The 15,081-nt window shown below is 39.9% G+C and overlaps 1 protein-coding gene across 4 annotated transcripts in view; it reads left to right on the forward strand.

Moving 5' to 3' along the window:
- TMEM116 (transmembrane protein 116) overlaps positions 1-15,081 on the forward strand; it is a 45,831-nt gene that overhangs the window by 20,174 nt on the left and 10,576 nt on the right. For all 4 annotated transcript variants that reach the window (XM_072600422.1, XM_072600423.1, XM_072600424.1 and 1 more), the window contains one exon: positions 13,494-13,598. In XM_072600422.1, the coding sequence (XP_072456523.1) occupies positions 13,494-13,598 (105 nt within the window). The remainder of the gene's footprint in view (positions 1-13,493; positions 13,599-15,081) is intronic.

A 15,081-nucleotide genomic window follows, 5' to 3' on the forward strand; every position in this document is an offset into this window, starting at 1 on the left:
GCTTGGCCTCAGGTTACTCTGTGGATCACTTGTCCTATGCTGATATATGTCCAATCTTGACCTGCTGAGAATCCCACCAGCATCAGCCCTCAGACCAGCAATGCAGCTTAATGACAACAGAATCCTTAGCTGTAGCAGGGGTGTGCTGGAGGCTGCTGGTTCTGGCTGTGAGAACCAATTGTTAAATTTTCAGTTTGAGAACTTATAACTTGGAAATCTGAAAATGCTACAAATTAGGGTTTGATTTCTTGTTTTGCTGATTGTCTAGATTTCAAGAGGTGGAGAAAATATTAATAATACAGATCAAACTTAACAGTGAACTCAGCACTACATTTCCCCCCCCCTTTGGAAAGTGGGCCATTAAACATTTACCAGCACAAGAATATTGGGTCTGGAGAGAGGAACACCTAAGTTTAAATCTGACCCCAGACGCTTCCTTGCTATGTGACACTGGGCAAGTTACTTAACTCCTGTTGGCCTCAACTTTCTCATCTGTAAAACAGGGATAACAATATTACCTCCCTCCCAGGGTTGTCATGAGGACTAAATGAAATAATTATTGTAAAGGGCTTAACACAGTGCCTGGCATACGCTGAGTGTTATATAAATGTTACCTATTCTGCCGCTGCTTTAAGAGTTATTGTGATTGTGGGGTTTGTCCTTCTTTCTCAAAGAAGACCATGACATCAAGATGATGACATGACTTTTTTTTAATTTTAATTTTTAAATTATTATTATTTGTTTTCAGTTTTCTACAATTACTTCCATAAGTCTTAGATTTTCTCCCTCTCCCTCCCCTCTCCTCCCCAAGACAGCATGCAATCTTATATGGATTGTACACGTACATTCTTATTAAACACACTTTTACATTGGTCATGTTACATTTGCATAGAAGAATGAAAATGAAGAGGAGAAATCATGAGAAAAACCATAACAAAACAAAACATAACATATGTGAACATATTCTGCTTCATTCTGTGATCCAGTTCCACAGTTTTTTCTCTGGATGTGGAAGGCATTTTGCCTCCAGAGTCCTTTGGAAATGTTTTAGGTCTTTGTATTGCTGTGAAGGGCTAAGTCTACCAGAAAATTCCTCATACACTGTGGTTGTTACTGTGTACAAAGTTCTCCTGGTTCTGCTCCTTTCACTCAGCATCACTTCATATAAGTCCTTCCAGGCCTCTCTTAAGTCTTCCTGTTCATCATTTCTTGTAGCACAATAGTATTCCATTGCATTCATATACCACAACTTGTTCAGCCATTGCCCAGCTGATGGGCATCCCCTTGATTTCTGGTTCTTGGCCACCACAAAGAGAGCTGCTGTAAATATTTTTGTCCATGTGGGACCCTTTCCCATTTTTATGATCTCTTTGTAATAGAGTCCTAGAAGCAATATTGCTGGGTCAAAGGGTATGCACATTTTTGTAGCCCTTTGGACATAGTTCTAAATTGCTCTCCATAATGGTTGGATCAGCTCACAACTCCACCAACAATGACTTAGTGTTCCAACTCTCCCACATCTTCTCCAACATTCATCATCTTCCTGTTTTGTCATGTTAGCCAATCTGATAGGTGTGTATCTCAGAGTTGTTTTGAACTGCATCTCTCCAATCAATAGTGATTTAGAGCATATTTTCATGTGACTATAGATAGCTTTAATTTCTTCCTCTGAAAACTGCCTGTTCATATCCTTTAACCATTTATCAATTAGGGAATGACTTGTATTCTTGTAAATTTGACACAGTTCTCTATATATTCTAGAAATGAGGCCTTTATCACAGACACTAGTTGCAAAAATTCTTTCCCAGTTTTCTGCTTCCTTCTTAATCTTGGTTGCATTGGGTTTGTTTGTGGAAAAATTTCAATTTAATGTAATCAAAATTATCCATTTTGCACTTCATAATGTTCTCTCTCTTGTTTGGTCATAAATTTCCCCATTCTCCATAAATCTGACAAATATACTATTCCTTGCTCACTTAATTTGTTTATAGTATCAGTCTTTATACCTAGATCATGTATCCATTTGGACTTTATTCTTGTGTATGATGTCGGGCATTGGTCTATGCGCAGTTTCCACCACATTGTTATCTAATTTTCCCAGCAGTTTTTGTCAAACAGTGAGTTCTTATCCCAGAACCCAGGGCCCTTGGGTTTATCAAACAGCAGGTTGCTATATTCATCGACTACTGTGTCTTAAGTACCTAACCTGTTCCACTGGTCTACCCCTCTATATCTTAGCCAGTACCAAGTGGTTTTGATGATTGCTGCTTTATAATACAATTTTAGATCTGGTAGGGCTAGACCACTTTCCCTAGCATTTCTTTTCATTAGTTCCCTTGATATTCTGGACCTTTTGTTCTTCCAGATGAATTTTGATATTATTTTTTCTAGCTCTAGAAAATAATTATCTGGTAATTTGAATAGTACGGTACTGAATAAGTAAATTAATTTAGGTACAATTGTCATTTTTATTATATTAGCTTGGCCCACCCACGAGCAATTGACATTTTTCCAATTACTTAAATCTGACTTTATTTGTACGAAAAGTGTTTTGTAATTGTGTTCATATAGTCCCTGGGTTTGTTTTGAAAGGTACACTCCCAGATATTTTATAGTGTCTAATGTAGCTTTAAATGGCATTTCTCTTTCTATCTCTGGCTGTTGGGCTTTTTTAGTAATATATAGAAGTTCAGATGATTTGTGTGGCTTTATTTTGTAACCTGCAACTTTGCCAAAGTTATTTATTATTTCAAGTGGTTTCTTACTTGATTCTCTAGATTCTTTAAGTAGATCATCATATCATCTGCAAAGAGTGATAACTTAGTTTCTTCTTTGCCTATTCTAATTCCTTCAATTTCTTTTTCTTCTCTTATTGCTACCCCTAACATTTCTAGTACCATATTGAATAACAGTGGTAATAATGGACATCCTTGTTTCACCCCTGACCTTATTGGAAATGCATCTAGCTTATCCCCATTGCATGTAATGCTTGCTTATGGTTTTGTTTTTTATGTTTATTATTTATGATAATGTATTATTATTAAATATATTAAATTATTATTATAATAATTTATTATTTACATTTGTTTATTATTTTATGGAATGCTCCATTTATTCCTATGCTCTCCAGAGTTTTGAATAGGAATGGGTGTTGTATTTTGTCAAAAGCTTTTTCTGCATCTATTGAGATAATCATGTGATTTCTGTGAGTTTTGTTGTTGGTATGATCAATAATGCTAATAGTTTTCCTAATATTGAAACAGACCCGCATTTCTGGTATAAATCCTACCTGATCATAATGTATTATTCTCATGATAAGTTGCTGTATTCTTTTTGCTAATATCTTACTTAAAATTTTTGCATCTATACTCACTAGAAAACTTGGTCTATTCATTTTTTCTCTGTTTTGGCTCTTCCTGGTTTAGGTATCAGAACCATATTTGTATCGTAACAAAACTCCTTCTTCTCCAATTTTCCCAAATAGTCTATAGAGTATTGGAATTAACTGTTCTTTAAATGTTTGATAGAATTCACTTGTAAATCCATCTGGCCCTGGAGATTTTGTCCTAGGAAGTTCATTGATGGCTTGTTCAATTTCTTTTTCTGAGATGGGGTTATTTAAGTATTTAACTTCCTCTTCTGTTAATCTGAGCAATTTATAATTTTTAAATATTTAAATAAATATTATATATAGAATTTATACATTTTATATTACATAAAATATTATATAATATAAAATAATTTTTAAAAATTTAAATATTCATCCATTAAAATAATTTTAAAAAGAAATTAAAGGTGACATTAAAGTTGTAAGCCTGGATGCCTGGAAAGATGGTGGTTTATTTGACAAACTTGGGAAATTTGGAAGTGAGCAGGATTTTGACAGAAATATGAGTTCTACTTAGCTCATGTTGAGTTTGAGACACCTATGGAACAAGATCCAGTTCAAAATGCTCAAAAGCAAATTGGTGATTCAAGCATTCAAGAGAAAGACTGAGGCTGGATATAGAGAGCTGGGCATCATTGGCACAGAAATAGTCATGGCACCCATGGGAGCTGATGAGATTGATGGGTGAGAGGACTCAAGAGAAAAGAGAAGGTCCATGAAAGAACCTTGGGGGCCCTGGGAGTGACTCTGGGGAAACAAATACACACAAAAAAATGAAACATCCCTACAACTTATTTTTTTCTTTCCTTAAAAAATGAACAACTAAACAAAAGCTAAAATCTTTAGGATGACGTATTTATTTGTTCCCTTTCTTACAGTCTGACTGTATTAGCTGCCTCATTTAACAATGCTCTCTGGGAAAATGTGTATCCTATAGGAGGGCAGGATTTTCATTTCTTTTTATTCATTTTTTTGAATATTGAGGCTTTTTCCCTCCCTCATAAAACCATTTTCTTTTAAGACATTCTATTAATTTTGTAGCTAGGTGGTACAGTGAATAGAGCACCAGGCTCAGAATAAGGAAGATTCATCCTCCTGAGCTCAAACCTGGCCTCAGATATTTACTAGCTGTGTGACCCTGGGCAAGTCACTTCACCCTCTTTGCCTCAGTTCCCTCATCTGTCAAATGAGCTAGAGAAGGAAATTACAAACCACTCCAGTATCTCTACCAAGAAAACCCCAAGTGGAGTCACAAAGAATCAGACGTGACTGAACAACAATAAATAATTTTGCTCCTTTTCCCACATAATTACTGTCTTCTGAGGCTGTCATGTGGAAGAGGATTCCTTGGCTTGGACCCCGGAGGGCAGGACTGGGGGGGGGGGATGGGTGGATATTGGGCGAAAGCTGATTTGATCTTGATGGCAGAAAAAATGTGCTGACCAACAGTTCTCCCCACATGGCACAGACTGCCCTCCAAGACTCAGGAGGCTCCCCTTGACTGGAAGTCTTTGAACAAAGGCTGGATGATAACTTAGGACCATAGATTCCTAGATACAGAATCGGAGGGGACCTCAGAGTCTTCTAGTCCAACCCTGTTATTTTACAGATGAGGAAACTGAAGCCCAGAGTCACAACATCATAGGATCACAGCTCTGGAGATGTCCCCTAGTCCAACTGCCTCATTTTACAGGTGAGGAAACTGAGGCCCAGGGATATTACTGGTTTGGGATATCCTCATGGGCTGGATTATCTGGCCTTGGAGGTCCCTTCCAGCTTAGAGATTCTGGGACCCCTTTACCTTTTGGGGTGAGGGGGAAGATGGGAAGGAAGGCTGGGGAGCTGAAAGGTTTTTCTACGATCTCTCCCCAGAAAACTGACAAGTTCAGTTTCAAAACTGAACCCACAGAGAACTTTGGAATCCTTAAAGATATGCACCAAAGGGAGAGACTGAAATGAAACCCAATTCCCCCAAAACCTTGGCAAGGTTTAGACCAGTTTCCCCATCTTCAGGCCAGACCCAGATGCTCTTGAGAAGAGGGCTGACTCAGCCAGCTTAGCCTCAGATGGTCAGCCACACAGTGAGCCCCTTGTTTCTACAAGTGGATAGTGGAGAGGCCCTAGACCTGGGAGTGTCACCATAGCAGAAGGAGCTCTTAAACCTCCTACGTCAAGGGAGCAGGACAGGGAAGGGTTTGAAAGGCAGTACCACCTCCCTGTAGCTGTATGAGCCTGGGCAAATCACTTATCCTCTGCCTCAGTTTCCTGTAAAATAAAATAAAATAAAAGTTCTCTGTAAAATAGTAACAATTGCATCTGCTTCCCAGAGGTATTGGGTTGTCATAAGGATAAAATGAGATAAGATTTATAAAACACTGCAAATCTGAAAATTCTATCTAAATGTGATTTTATTGTTGAGTCATTTCAGCTGTGTTCCTGTTGGGGGTTTTCTTGACAAAGATATTGGAATGGTTTGCCATTTCCTTCTCCAGCTTATTTGACTGATGAGTATACTGAGGGTGAAGTGACTTGCCCAAAGTCACATAGCTAGTAAATATCTGAGGTCAGATTTGAACTCAGGAAGGTGAGTCTTCCTGACTCCAGATCTGGAATTCTATCCACTGTGGTGCCACCTACCTGCCCATCTAAATGTGATGTACATGTATGTATGTATGTGTATGTGCATATGTATACACATATGTATATATGCATATGTATACACACACATATACATATATAGACATATGTCTATATACACACCCACCCACATATATATATACTTGTGTATGTATTTGTGTGTGTATACACACATGTACACATGCACACACAGAGGATTGAACCTGAGGACAGGAAGGCACAGTTTTGAATACTGACTTAGACATTAGCTGTATGCAAGCCAGTGACTAAGACATATTACCTTCTGCTTCAATGAAACTACAGTGAAAAATGAGCTAGGTTCAAATCCTGGTTTTCCTCTTTCTTATCTGGGTGAGCTTGGGGGATCAATCAATCAACTGGTATTTATTAATCAATTAATCAACAATCAATTTATTAATCAATTAACAGGTATTTATTAAGTGCAGACTCTGTAGTAGGGGTTGGAGATAAAGGTAGAAAGGAAGTTGCAATCCCTGCCTGCATCTCCTGCATCTCCCCACTTCTCACACAGCCATGACTTTAGTTAATTCAGGCCCTCTCATCTAGATCACAAAAAGACTGTGAGATTTGGCAATGAAGGGGTACTGGTAATTTTGGAGAAGATAATTTCAGTTGAGTGATCGGGTCCAAAGCCACATTGCAAAGGGTTGAGGACTGTGAGAAAGGAAAGTTTAAGCAGTGAGTGTGGACAGCTGAGAAAGGAAGATATAGGATAACATTATGAGGGGATGGTAGGGTCTTTTCAGTCTTTTTTCAGTTGTGTTGGACTCTTCATGAGCCAATTTGGGGTTTTCTTGGCAGAGATACTGAAGTAGTTTGCCATTTCCTTCTCCAGTTTATTTTACAGATGAAGAAACTGAACTGAAACAGGTGAAGTGACTTGCCCAGGGTCACACAACTAATAAGTTTTTGAGCCTGGATTTGAACTCAGGTCTTCCTGACTCCAGACCCCAAGCTCTATCTTCTAGACCACTTAGCTGCCCCTAGCAGCATCTAGTGAACTTTTATAAAGGACAGTATTTGAAGGAAGGCACATTGATAAAGAGAGGTTGAAGATTTTAGGAGTGGGGGTGGGATGGTTGACACACAATCTACTGGAAAAGATAGGAAGGGATGGGACTGAGTGCACATGTAGAGGCATTGGCTTTGGCCACCTCCTTGTCAAAGGCTAGGTGGAAGGACAGAGAGTGGGAGACAATATTGAGGGGCTTTGAGATAAAGAGAATAAGTGGAAAGGGAGATGGGAAAATCACTTAACCTCCATTTGCTCAAACTGTAAAATGAGGGGATTAGACCAGGTGAAATCCCAGTTCTAGGTTTCTGTGATCCTGGGCAGGATATCAGTTTCCCCATCTGTAAAATGAGGCTAAGAGCAGCACCTGCCCCACAGGACAGTCATGAGGATCAGATGAGATGTTATGTGTAGAGTCCTGTATAAATGGGAGCTGTTATTTTTGTAACTAAAGGGACTTTGTCATTCAGGGAAATCTCGTTTTGCAGATGGAGAAACTGAGGACCAGGAAGTAAAGTGGTTTGCCCAAGGTCCCACAGCTGATAAGTGGCAGAGGTGGGATTTGAAGCCCATTTCTCTCTCTGTGATACCAGATTGCCTCCTTAGAGTATCATTAGACTCTGGAATGGGTCACCCAAGGAAATTTGTGATTTCCTTTTTTGAACTTCCAAAAGGAATAACTTCTCATCTTACATTTGAACACCAAAAATTCATTTTTGTGGTTTTACAAGTACAACATGAGAGAGGTCATGGTTAGACCACAGTAATTCTGAAAAAGAGCTGGGGTTTTCAGTGGACTACAAGCTCATTGTGAGTGAACAGTGTGACGTGGCACCTAATACAATCTTGGTCTGAATTGAAAGCTGAGTATTGAGAGGGAGTAGTGGAGACTAAATGTCACTTGTCAGTCATGTTACAGTGGGATTTTTGTTTGCTTATAGGTCACTGAGGTCCTTCCATGACTCAAATTCTATGATTCATCTCTAGTCTGGACTCTCAGCAGTGTGTCTACAGACAGGATCTGGATGAAGGGTTGAGGTTCTATCTCGATCTGGGATTCTAAGACATCTACTCTCCTTTTCCATTTTGCTCAAGGCTTTTCTTCCCCTTTGCCCAGGGGAAGTGGGATAAACCAGACCCAGAACTGCTCTCTCCCTGCTTTTTCATTATCTTCAGCACGGCATCCAATCCTTCAATCTCCCGTCATTCTATTGAGATTGTTCTCTTCAGAGTGATCTATGAATCACCAAACCCAATGGCCTTTTCTCAGTCTTCCCCCTTCTTGACCTCTCTACAGCCTTTGGAATGATTGCCCTTGACCTTGACATTCTCCTGTCTCTAAGTTTTCATGACAGTGAACTGTCTTGATTGTCCTCCCACATATCTGACCATCTCCTTGGCTAGATCTTCATTTCATGGTTGCTGATGGCGAGTGTCTTCCAAGGCCCTGTTTTCTTCTCCCTTTATTCCATTTTCCTTAGTGATCTCATGAGCTCCCATGGATTCAATGAACATCTCTATACTGTTGATTCTCAGATCTACTTATCCAATCCTAACCTTTCTCCTGACATCCAGCCTCCTATCTCCAACTGCCTCTTGGAGATCTCAGACTGGATATTCTATAGACGTCTTAAATTCAACATATCCACAACTAAGTTCATTATTCCCCTTCCCCCCAAGTCTTCCCTTCTTCTTGACTTCCATATTGAGGGAGCCGCCATCTTCTCAGTCATCCAAACTTGCAATCTGGGTATCATCCTCTACTCCTCATTCTTTCTCACACACCTTACCCCCCATATCCAATCAGTTGCCAAATCTTGTTGGTTTTACTTCTGCAACATCTCCCTTCTCTCTTCTGATACTGCCACCATCTTGGTTCAGGCCCTTATCACCTCATATCTGAACGATGGCAACAGTTGGTGGTTGGTCTCCCTACCGCAATTCTCTCCCCACTCCAGTTCTACTTCCATTTATCTGTCAAATTGATCTGATCATATCATCCCCTATTTCAGGTTCCCTGCCCTATTCATCAACTCTAGTAACTCCTTATTGCCCCCAGGACTGAATATAAAATATATTACAAAATATAAATATAATATAAATTTATGTATAATATAATATTTATAATAAATATATTATAAATATAAAAATATCATAAAATATAAATTATACCTCATATATCCATATAATACTTATTACATGAATATTGTATTAGATATTATATTACAAATATTATAAAATATTTATATACAATATATTTATATAATAAATTTTATATTATAAATATTATAAAATGTAAGAGAAACATCATATATTTATCTGTGATATTTATATAATAAATATTATAAAATGTATTGTAAAATATTAAAAATATATCAAATAGAAAAGCCTTGGTTTGGCATTCAAAGCCCTTCACAACTTGGCCAATTTGACCTTTCCAGACTTCTTATGCCTTCCATTCCTTTCCTGACTTCCTTCAAGTTTCAGTTAAAATCTTGCCTTCTGCAAATTTTCCCACAATCCTCTTTAATCTTAGTGCCCCCCCCCCACAATTTATCCTGTCTATTTTCATGCCATCTCCCTCACTGTGAGCTTCCTGAGGGACTGTCTTCTTTTCTCTTGATTTCCTTTGTTTCTCTAGCACTTAGCACAGTAAATGCGCTTTTAAAAAATCCTTATTAACTTGACTTGCCTATCTTTCCTTGGTCACTCCAACGCTGACTACTCCTATTTCCCCAATGCCTTTACCAGTTTTCTAACTCCAGGGCCTAAGTTCTTTCTATTGTACCACAACACCTCCCAGAAAACCCACCCTTGGTCATTCCCTGACCAAGGGTTGATTTGGGAGCTAGCTCCCAGACTAACTTGAATTGATTTCTACATGATAGCTTGAGACCTGGAGTTTTCCTCCGGGTTACTTGTTACTGTGAGCTCAGCTGTCTGACCCATAAGCTGGTGAGTGACAGTAGAAAGAGAAATGGAACTGGAGTCAGAGACCTCAGTTCAGGTGCTACCTCTGTCACTTAGTGACCTTAGGGAAGTCAGTTTCCTCATCTGTAAAATAAGAGGATTGAACTCAAAGGCCCTTTGCAGTTCTAAATCTATGATCTATGATCCTGTGATGCCTGCATGACATCTGGACTGGAAAGTTCCACTGGGACCATCTGGCTCTGAGAGACGCAATCCGATTAAATCTGCCTAGACAGTATATTCTTAGATTCTCTGATGGTGTGGCTCTGCATAAATCAAAATCTTTTGTAGCCTCAGTCAAGACTGTGGGGCCTTAGCTTTGTAGAGTTTGGTTCGATCCCTTGAATTATAGTTAAACTAGAAATCCTACATTTGGGGGATGGGGAGCAGGTGAGAGAAGAACCTGACCTTTTTGGCTCCTGAAAACTCACCGTGAGCAAGTCCAGGATTTTTCCTTCTGCAATTAGCCTAAGTTGGAGTGTGCACCCCTGAGGGAGGTGGGGCTGGAGAAATAGCAAAGCTTTCTTTCCCAAGGTCAGCCGTTTGTTGACCTATAGCTGTTTACTTTGAGACTGGCTGAAGTATATGTAGTCATCCTTTCTTTGCATCACTTTGCAAAGTACATATTTTACATTATTTGAACCGCATGGTCCTGGAAACTGCCAGTAGGGATAAGGATTGGATTTATGATTTCCTTGTATGGAACTCTCAAATGAGGAAACCCCTCAGATAGTCACCTTCTTCGCAATTTATAGGGTAAATGACTTCTCCAGGGTCCTATAGCTTCCCTAGATGTCATTGTTATCCTCATTTTTCAAATGAGGAAATTGAGGCTGAGAGAGCTGAAATGACTTAGAGGAGCAGAGCAGTGTGATAGCCTCAATATGGTCCTAGAATGACTCCCTGTCCACTCTGTGACACTGCCTTCCAGCTGTGATGGTTATTTCTTCATCCTGGACCATATTTTCCATTGTGCTTATTTCCCATGTCTTCATTCTGGGCTCATCTTTAGTCTGAAGTCATGTCAACCAGTTTCCTTTGGAGGATCTTGGGAGTATTTTCATAGAATCTCTCTTTCCCTCAAATCCTATATCGTCCAATTCATTTTTACAATGGATACATTTTGTTTGTACGTTGACTTTATTTAGAGCGCTGGGCCTAATGTCAGGAAGACTCCTCCTTCTAAGTTCAAATCTGGCCTCAGACACTTACCTAGCTGTGTGACCCTGAGAAAGTCCCTTAACCCCATTTGTTAAGCCCCATCTGTTTCTTCATATGTGAAATGAGCTGGAGAAGGAAACAGCAAACCACTCCAGTATCTTTGCCAAGAAAACCCCAAATGGGGTCAGGAAGGGTCAGAAGTGACTGAAAATGACTGATCAATAACAACAAACATTTTTCAATCTATCCCTCTCCTTCCTTTGCAATGAATCCCTCCCCTTATGAGACAGGATGAAAAAAGAAAATGGAAATAAAGTTCAAGAGAACCATACCCATAGTCCCCCACCTCTGCAAAGAAGGGAATAGGATGTATTTTCTTTTCTTTTTTTTTTTTTTTGGAGGGAAGCAAGGTATTTGGGGTTAAGTGACTTGCCCAAGGTCACACAGCTATTAAGTGCCAAGTTTCTGAGGTTGGATTTGAACTGGGGTCCTTCTGAGTCCAGGGGCCAATGCTCCGCCACCTAGCCCTGTAAGATGTATTTTCTCACTTCCCTGTTGTCCAGTTTGTTCACTATAATTTCACAGCAGTCACTTCTCTCAATCATATTTACATACACTTGAGAAACTCATTATTTAGAGGGGAAAACAATCTATGAAGATTTTTGTTGTGGTTTTGAAATATGAATATTTTTTCCCCTTTCTTTTACATCTGCATCTACAAGTCTTGGAATAGTGTGTTTAGTTCTGGGTACAGTAGTTGAAGGAGAAAATCCAGCACCACCCTCAGAGTTAGAACCCTCTGACACATACTGACTGTGTGACTGCAGGCATGTTACTTGCCTCTCGGTCTCAGAATCCTTATCTGTAAAATGAGGGGGTTGGATGAGATGCTCTCTGAGGTCCTTTTCAGCTGTAAGTTTTTTAAAGATATTGTGAACTGCATTGATAGAATGTGTTTCCATACTGGGAGGTTCCTACACTGGTAAAAATCACAGGTCCAGGTTCCCCCACCCCCCTTTTCTTCCCCTCTCCAAAAGTGACAAATTGGAGCATGACCAGAAAAGGTGAATAAGCCTTGAAACCATCATCTGATAAAAGCTGAAGAAACTAGGGCTGCCTGGAGGGGGAGGAGAAGATTCAGGGCACACACAATAGCTCTCTTCAAGTATTTGAAGGGATCTTATACAGGAGAGGAAATAGGCATTCCATGTAGCTCTGGAGGAATGAACTAGAACCAGGAAGTGGAAATCACAGAGAAGGGAAACTTGGTTCAGAGCTAGAAAGAACCTTCCAAATATTTGAACATTCTAACAAAGGAATTCCATTCAATTCATATAAACATTTATTGTACTATTATTGTGATCAAGGAGTACATGAAGTGCTAAGCTCAAAAGCTAGAAGACCTGGGTTCATCTCCCACCTCTCATTCTAGCTGTGAGATGACTGGCCAATCATTTAACCACTATTTGTCTCAGACTGCTCCCTAGAACAGATCTACTGAGTTATAGTCATGTTGGCTTCCGCACACAAAGTTCCCCCTACTGACAAAATCACATATTCTTCACATATTCATTTATGTTCAAGGCACTGTGCGAGGCTTTGGAATAGGCTTCTTTGTGAAGGACAGTGAGCCCTATTGTAAATTAAGTAAGCAGAGCGTAGATGACTGCTTATCCAGGATGCTCTCTGTGACTGTAGAATTCGTGCATTGGATGGGAATTTGGATTAGGTCACTTCAGAGGTTCCTATTTAAATCCAAAGAATTTTTGTGATATATTAGGTTGGCTAGAAGTGTAATATATCCAGGGATGTGTTGGAGCCAATTGTTAAATGTTCAGAGTGAGCATTTGCACTTTGGTAATTGAAAAAGGCTAAGCTGTGGCTTGATTTATTATATTGTTAATTATCTAGACTTAAAGAAAGTGAAGGAGAAAATGTTAATGATGCAAATTAAATTTGTATTGTGGGTTTGTTTGTTCTTCTGGAGAGCTGGTTGTTAAACCTTTACCATCACACCCCTGGAAACAGCTCTGAACTTTCCTGCAAAGGCAGCTGGTGGTGGTGTTGTGAGCATTTAGCAACAGACATCAGCAACCTCCATATCCATTGTAGAGATTGGAGCTGGGCTCCAGTTGGGTTTGGCTTGTCTGAGTCACAGATAAGTCACTAAATTTTCCCTAGTTTTGAAATGCCCCACCCCCACTGGTGAAACAGCAAGTGGTTAATGCCATTAGGAAAAATTGGGAGGCCAAGGGAATGAATGGGTGAGTGGACAAATTTGACCAGTTGTCTGAATTTTCCTAGATCTTCTACATCTCGTCCTTTCTCTACACTGTCAACTTCACATGGCACCTTTACATGGACCTGAAGGTGAAATACAACCAGAATGTCTACTCGGTCCCCTCAATGGTGAGTGCAGCTGAGGGAATACAAGGAAAGTCTATTAACACTTCCCTCCTTGGGAAAGAAGGTGGAGGGCTACAGGTGAGGAATGGAGTGTATGCTGTCAGGCTTGGCCGATAAGCTGCTTTTCTCTGGTCCAAGGAGGGACCCATTGGTGTGGGGGTGGGGTATTTTAAGAAACAGTTGTAGTGTAAAAATGAAAATCATTAATAAAACTTTTAAAAATTAAATTTAAAATAAAAATTAATTAATTAAATTTAAATTTAAAAAAAATTTAAATTAATTTAAGGGGCAGCTAGGTGGTGCCATAGTGGATAGAGCACCAGCCCTGAAGTCAGGAGGATCTGAGTTCAAATTTGGCCTCAGACACCCTGGGCAAGTCACTCAATCTGAATTGCCTCCAAAAAGTTAAAAAAAAATTAAAAGAAGAGTATAGTAATGCAGGGGAAAGAGCATTGATCCTAGAGTCAGAGGACTTAGGTTTGAATCCTGAGACTGCCACTTACTATCTATGTAATCTCAGGCAATTCACTTAAGCTTTCTGAGTCTAGCTTTCCTCATTTGTGAACTGAGAGAGTTGAGTTAGATAATCTCTAAAATCTCATTCAGTCTATGATCTACGGTCCCATGAAAAAAATGAGGTCTTTCTACCCTTTCCAAAAAACATTAGCTTCTCCTCTTGACCTGGGTGCACTGGATGAGACTTAATTAAAGAAGACCTTTGCTTTTGGCCTCCCAGAGTTTCCCTTCTGTCTCCCTGGCTTTGGGGAAGCAAACCTTGCAGTGGACCATAGAACTATAACTTTCCAAAAAGGCTTGTTTTGGAGAATAGGGAGTTCAGGAGGCTTAGAGAAAGGCCCTTCTCCAAGTCTTCTGCGGTCAAAAAGAAGCCACTTTGCACTGTGCATTCACCCATCCTTGTCATAATCTGGAATGCAGGCACTGGAAAGGAGCAGAAGCTCTGATGGTCAAAGGATGATGAATGTTTAACCTTTGGTTAACACCCTGGCCACAGGGATGATGTTTAACCTGAACAAGACTTAGTGCCACCAGAAGAGCCATCTTCAAGATTTGTACAGCTGTCCAGTGACTGGAGAGATACTTGGTCTGTTTGGCCCCAGAGGGCAGATTTAGCAGCTAGGAGTGAATTAATGTTGCATGTTGGGAAGAGCTTCTAGCAATGGGGGCTATCTCCAGGTGGGATGGGCTCCTCCTCCTTGGGGATCTTCAGGCAGAGCCACGTGAATTTTAAAGGGCATTCTTGTTCATGTATGGACTTCACAGAATAGCTACTGAGGTCCCTTCCAGCTATCTAAATCAGAAGAGGGACCACAAGGGCAGAGGCATCTTCTAGGGGGAGAAGGCTGCTGGGAGGTAGTGCAGAAGGTCAGAGAGTCAGCACTGAAGCTTAGAAAGGAGGGAGGTTTGAGACTGGTTCCCTCTCCAGTACGCTGTGCTGTCCCTGATATCTATTTTGTATATAATCTCC

The sequence above is a fragment of the Notamacropus eugenii genome, chromosome 4 (assembly GCF_028372415.1).
Source record: "Notamacropus eugenii isolate mMacEug1 chromosome 4, mMacEug1.pri_v2, whole genome shotgun sequence".
NCBI lineage: Eukaryota > Metazoa > Chordata > Mammalia > Diprotodontia > Macropodidae > Notamacropus > Notamacropus eugenii.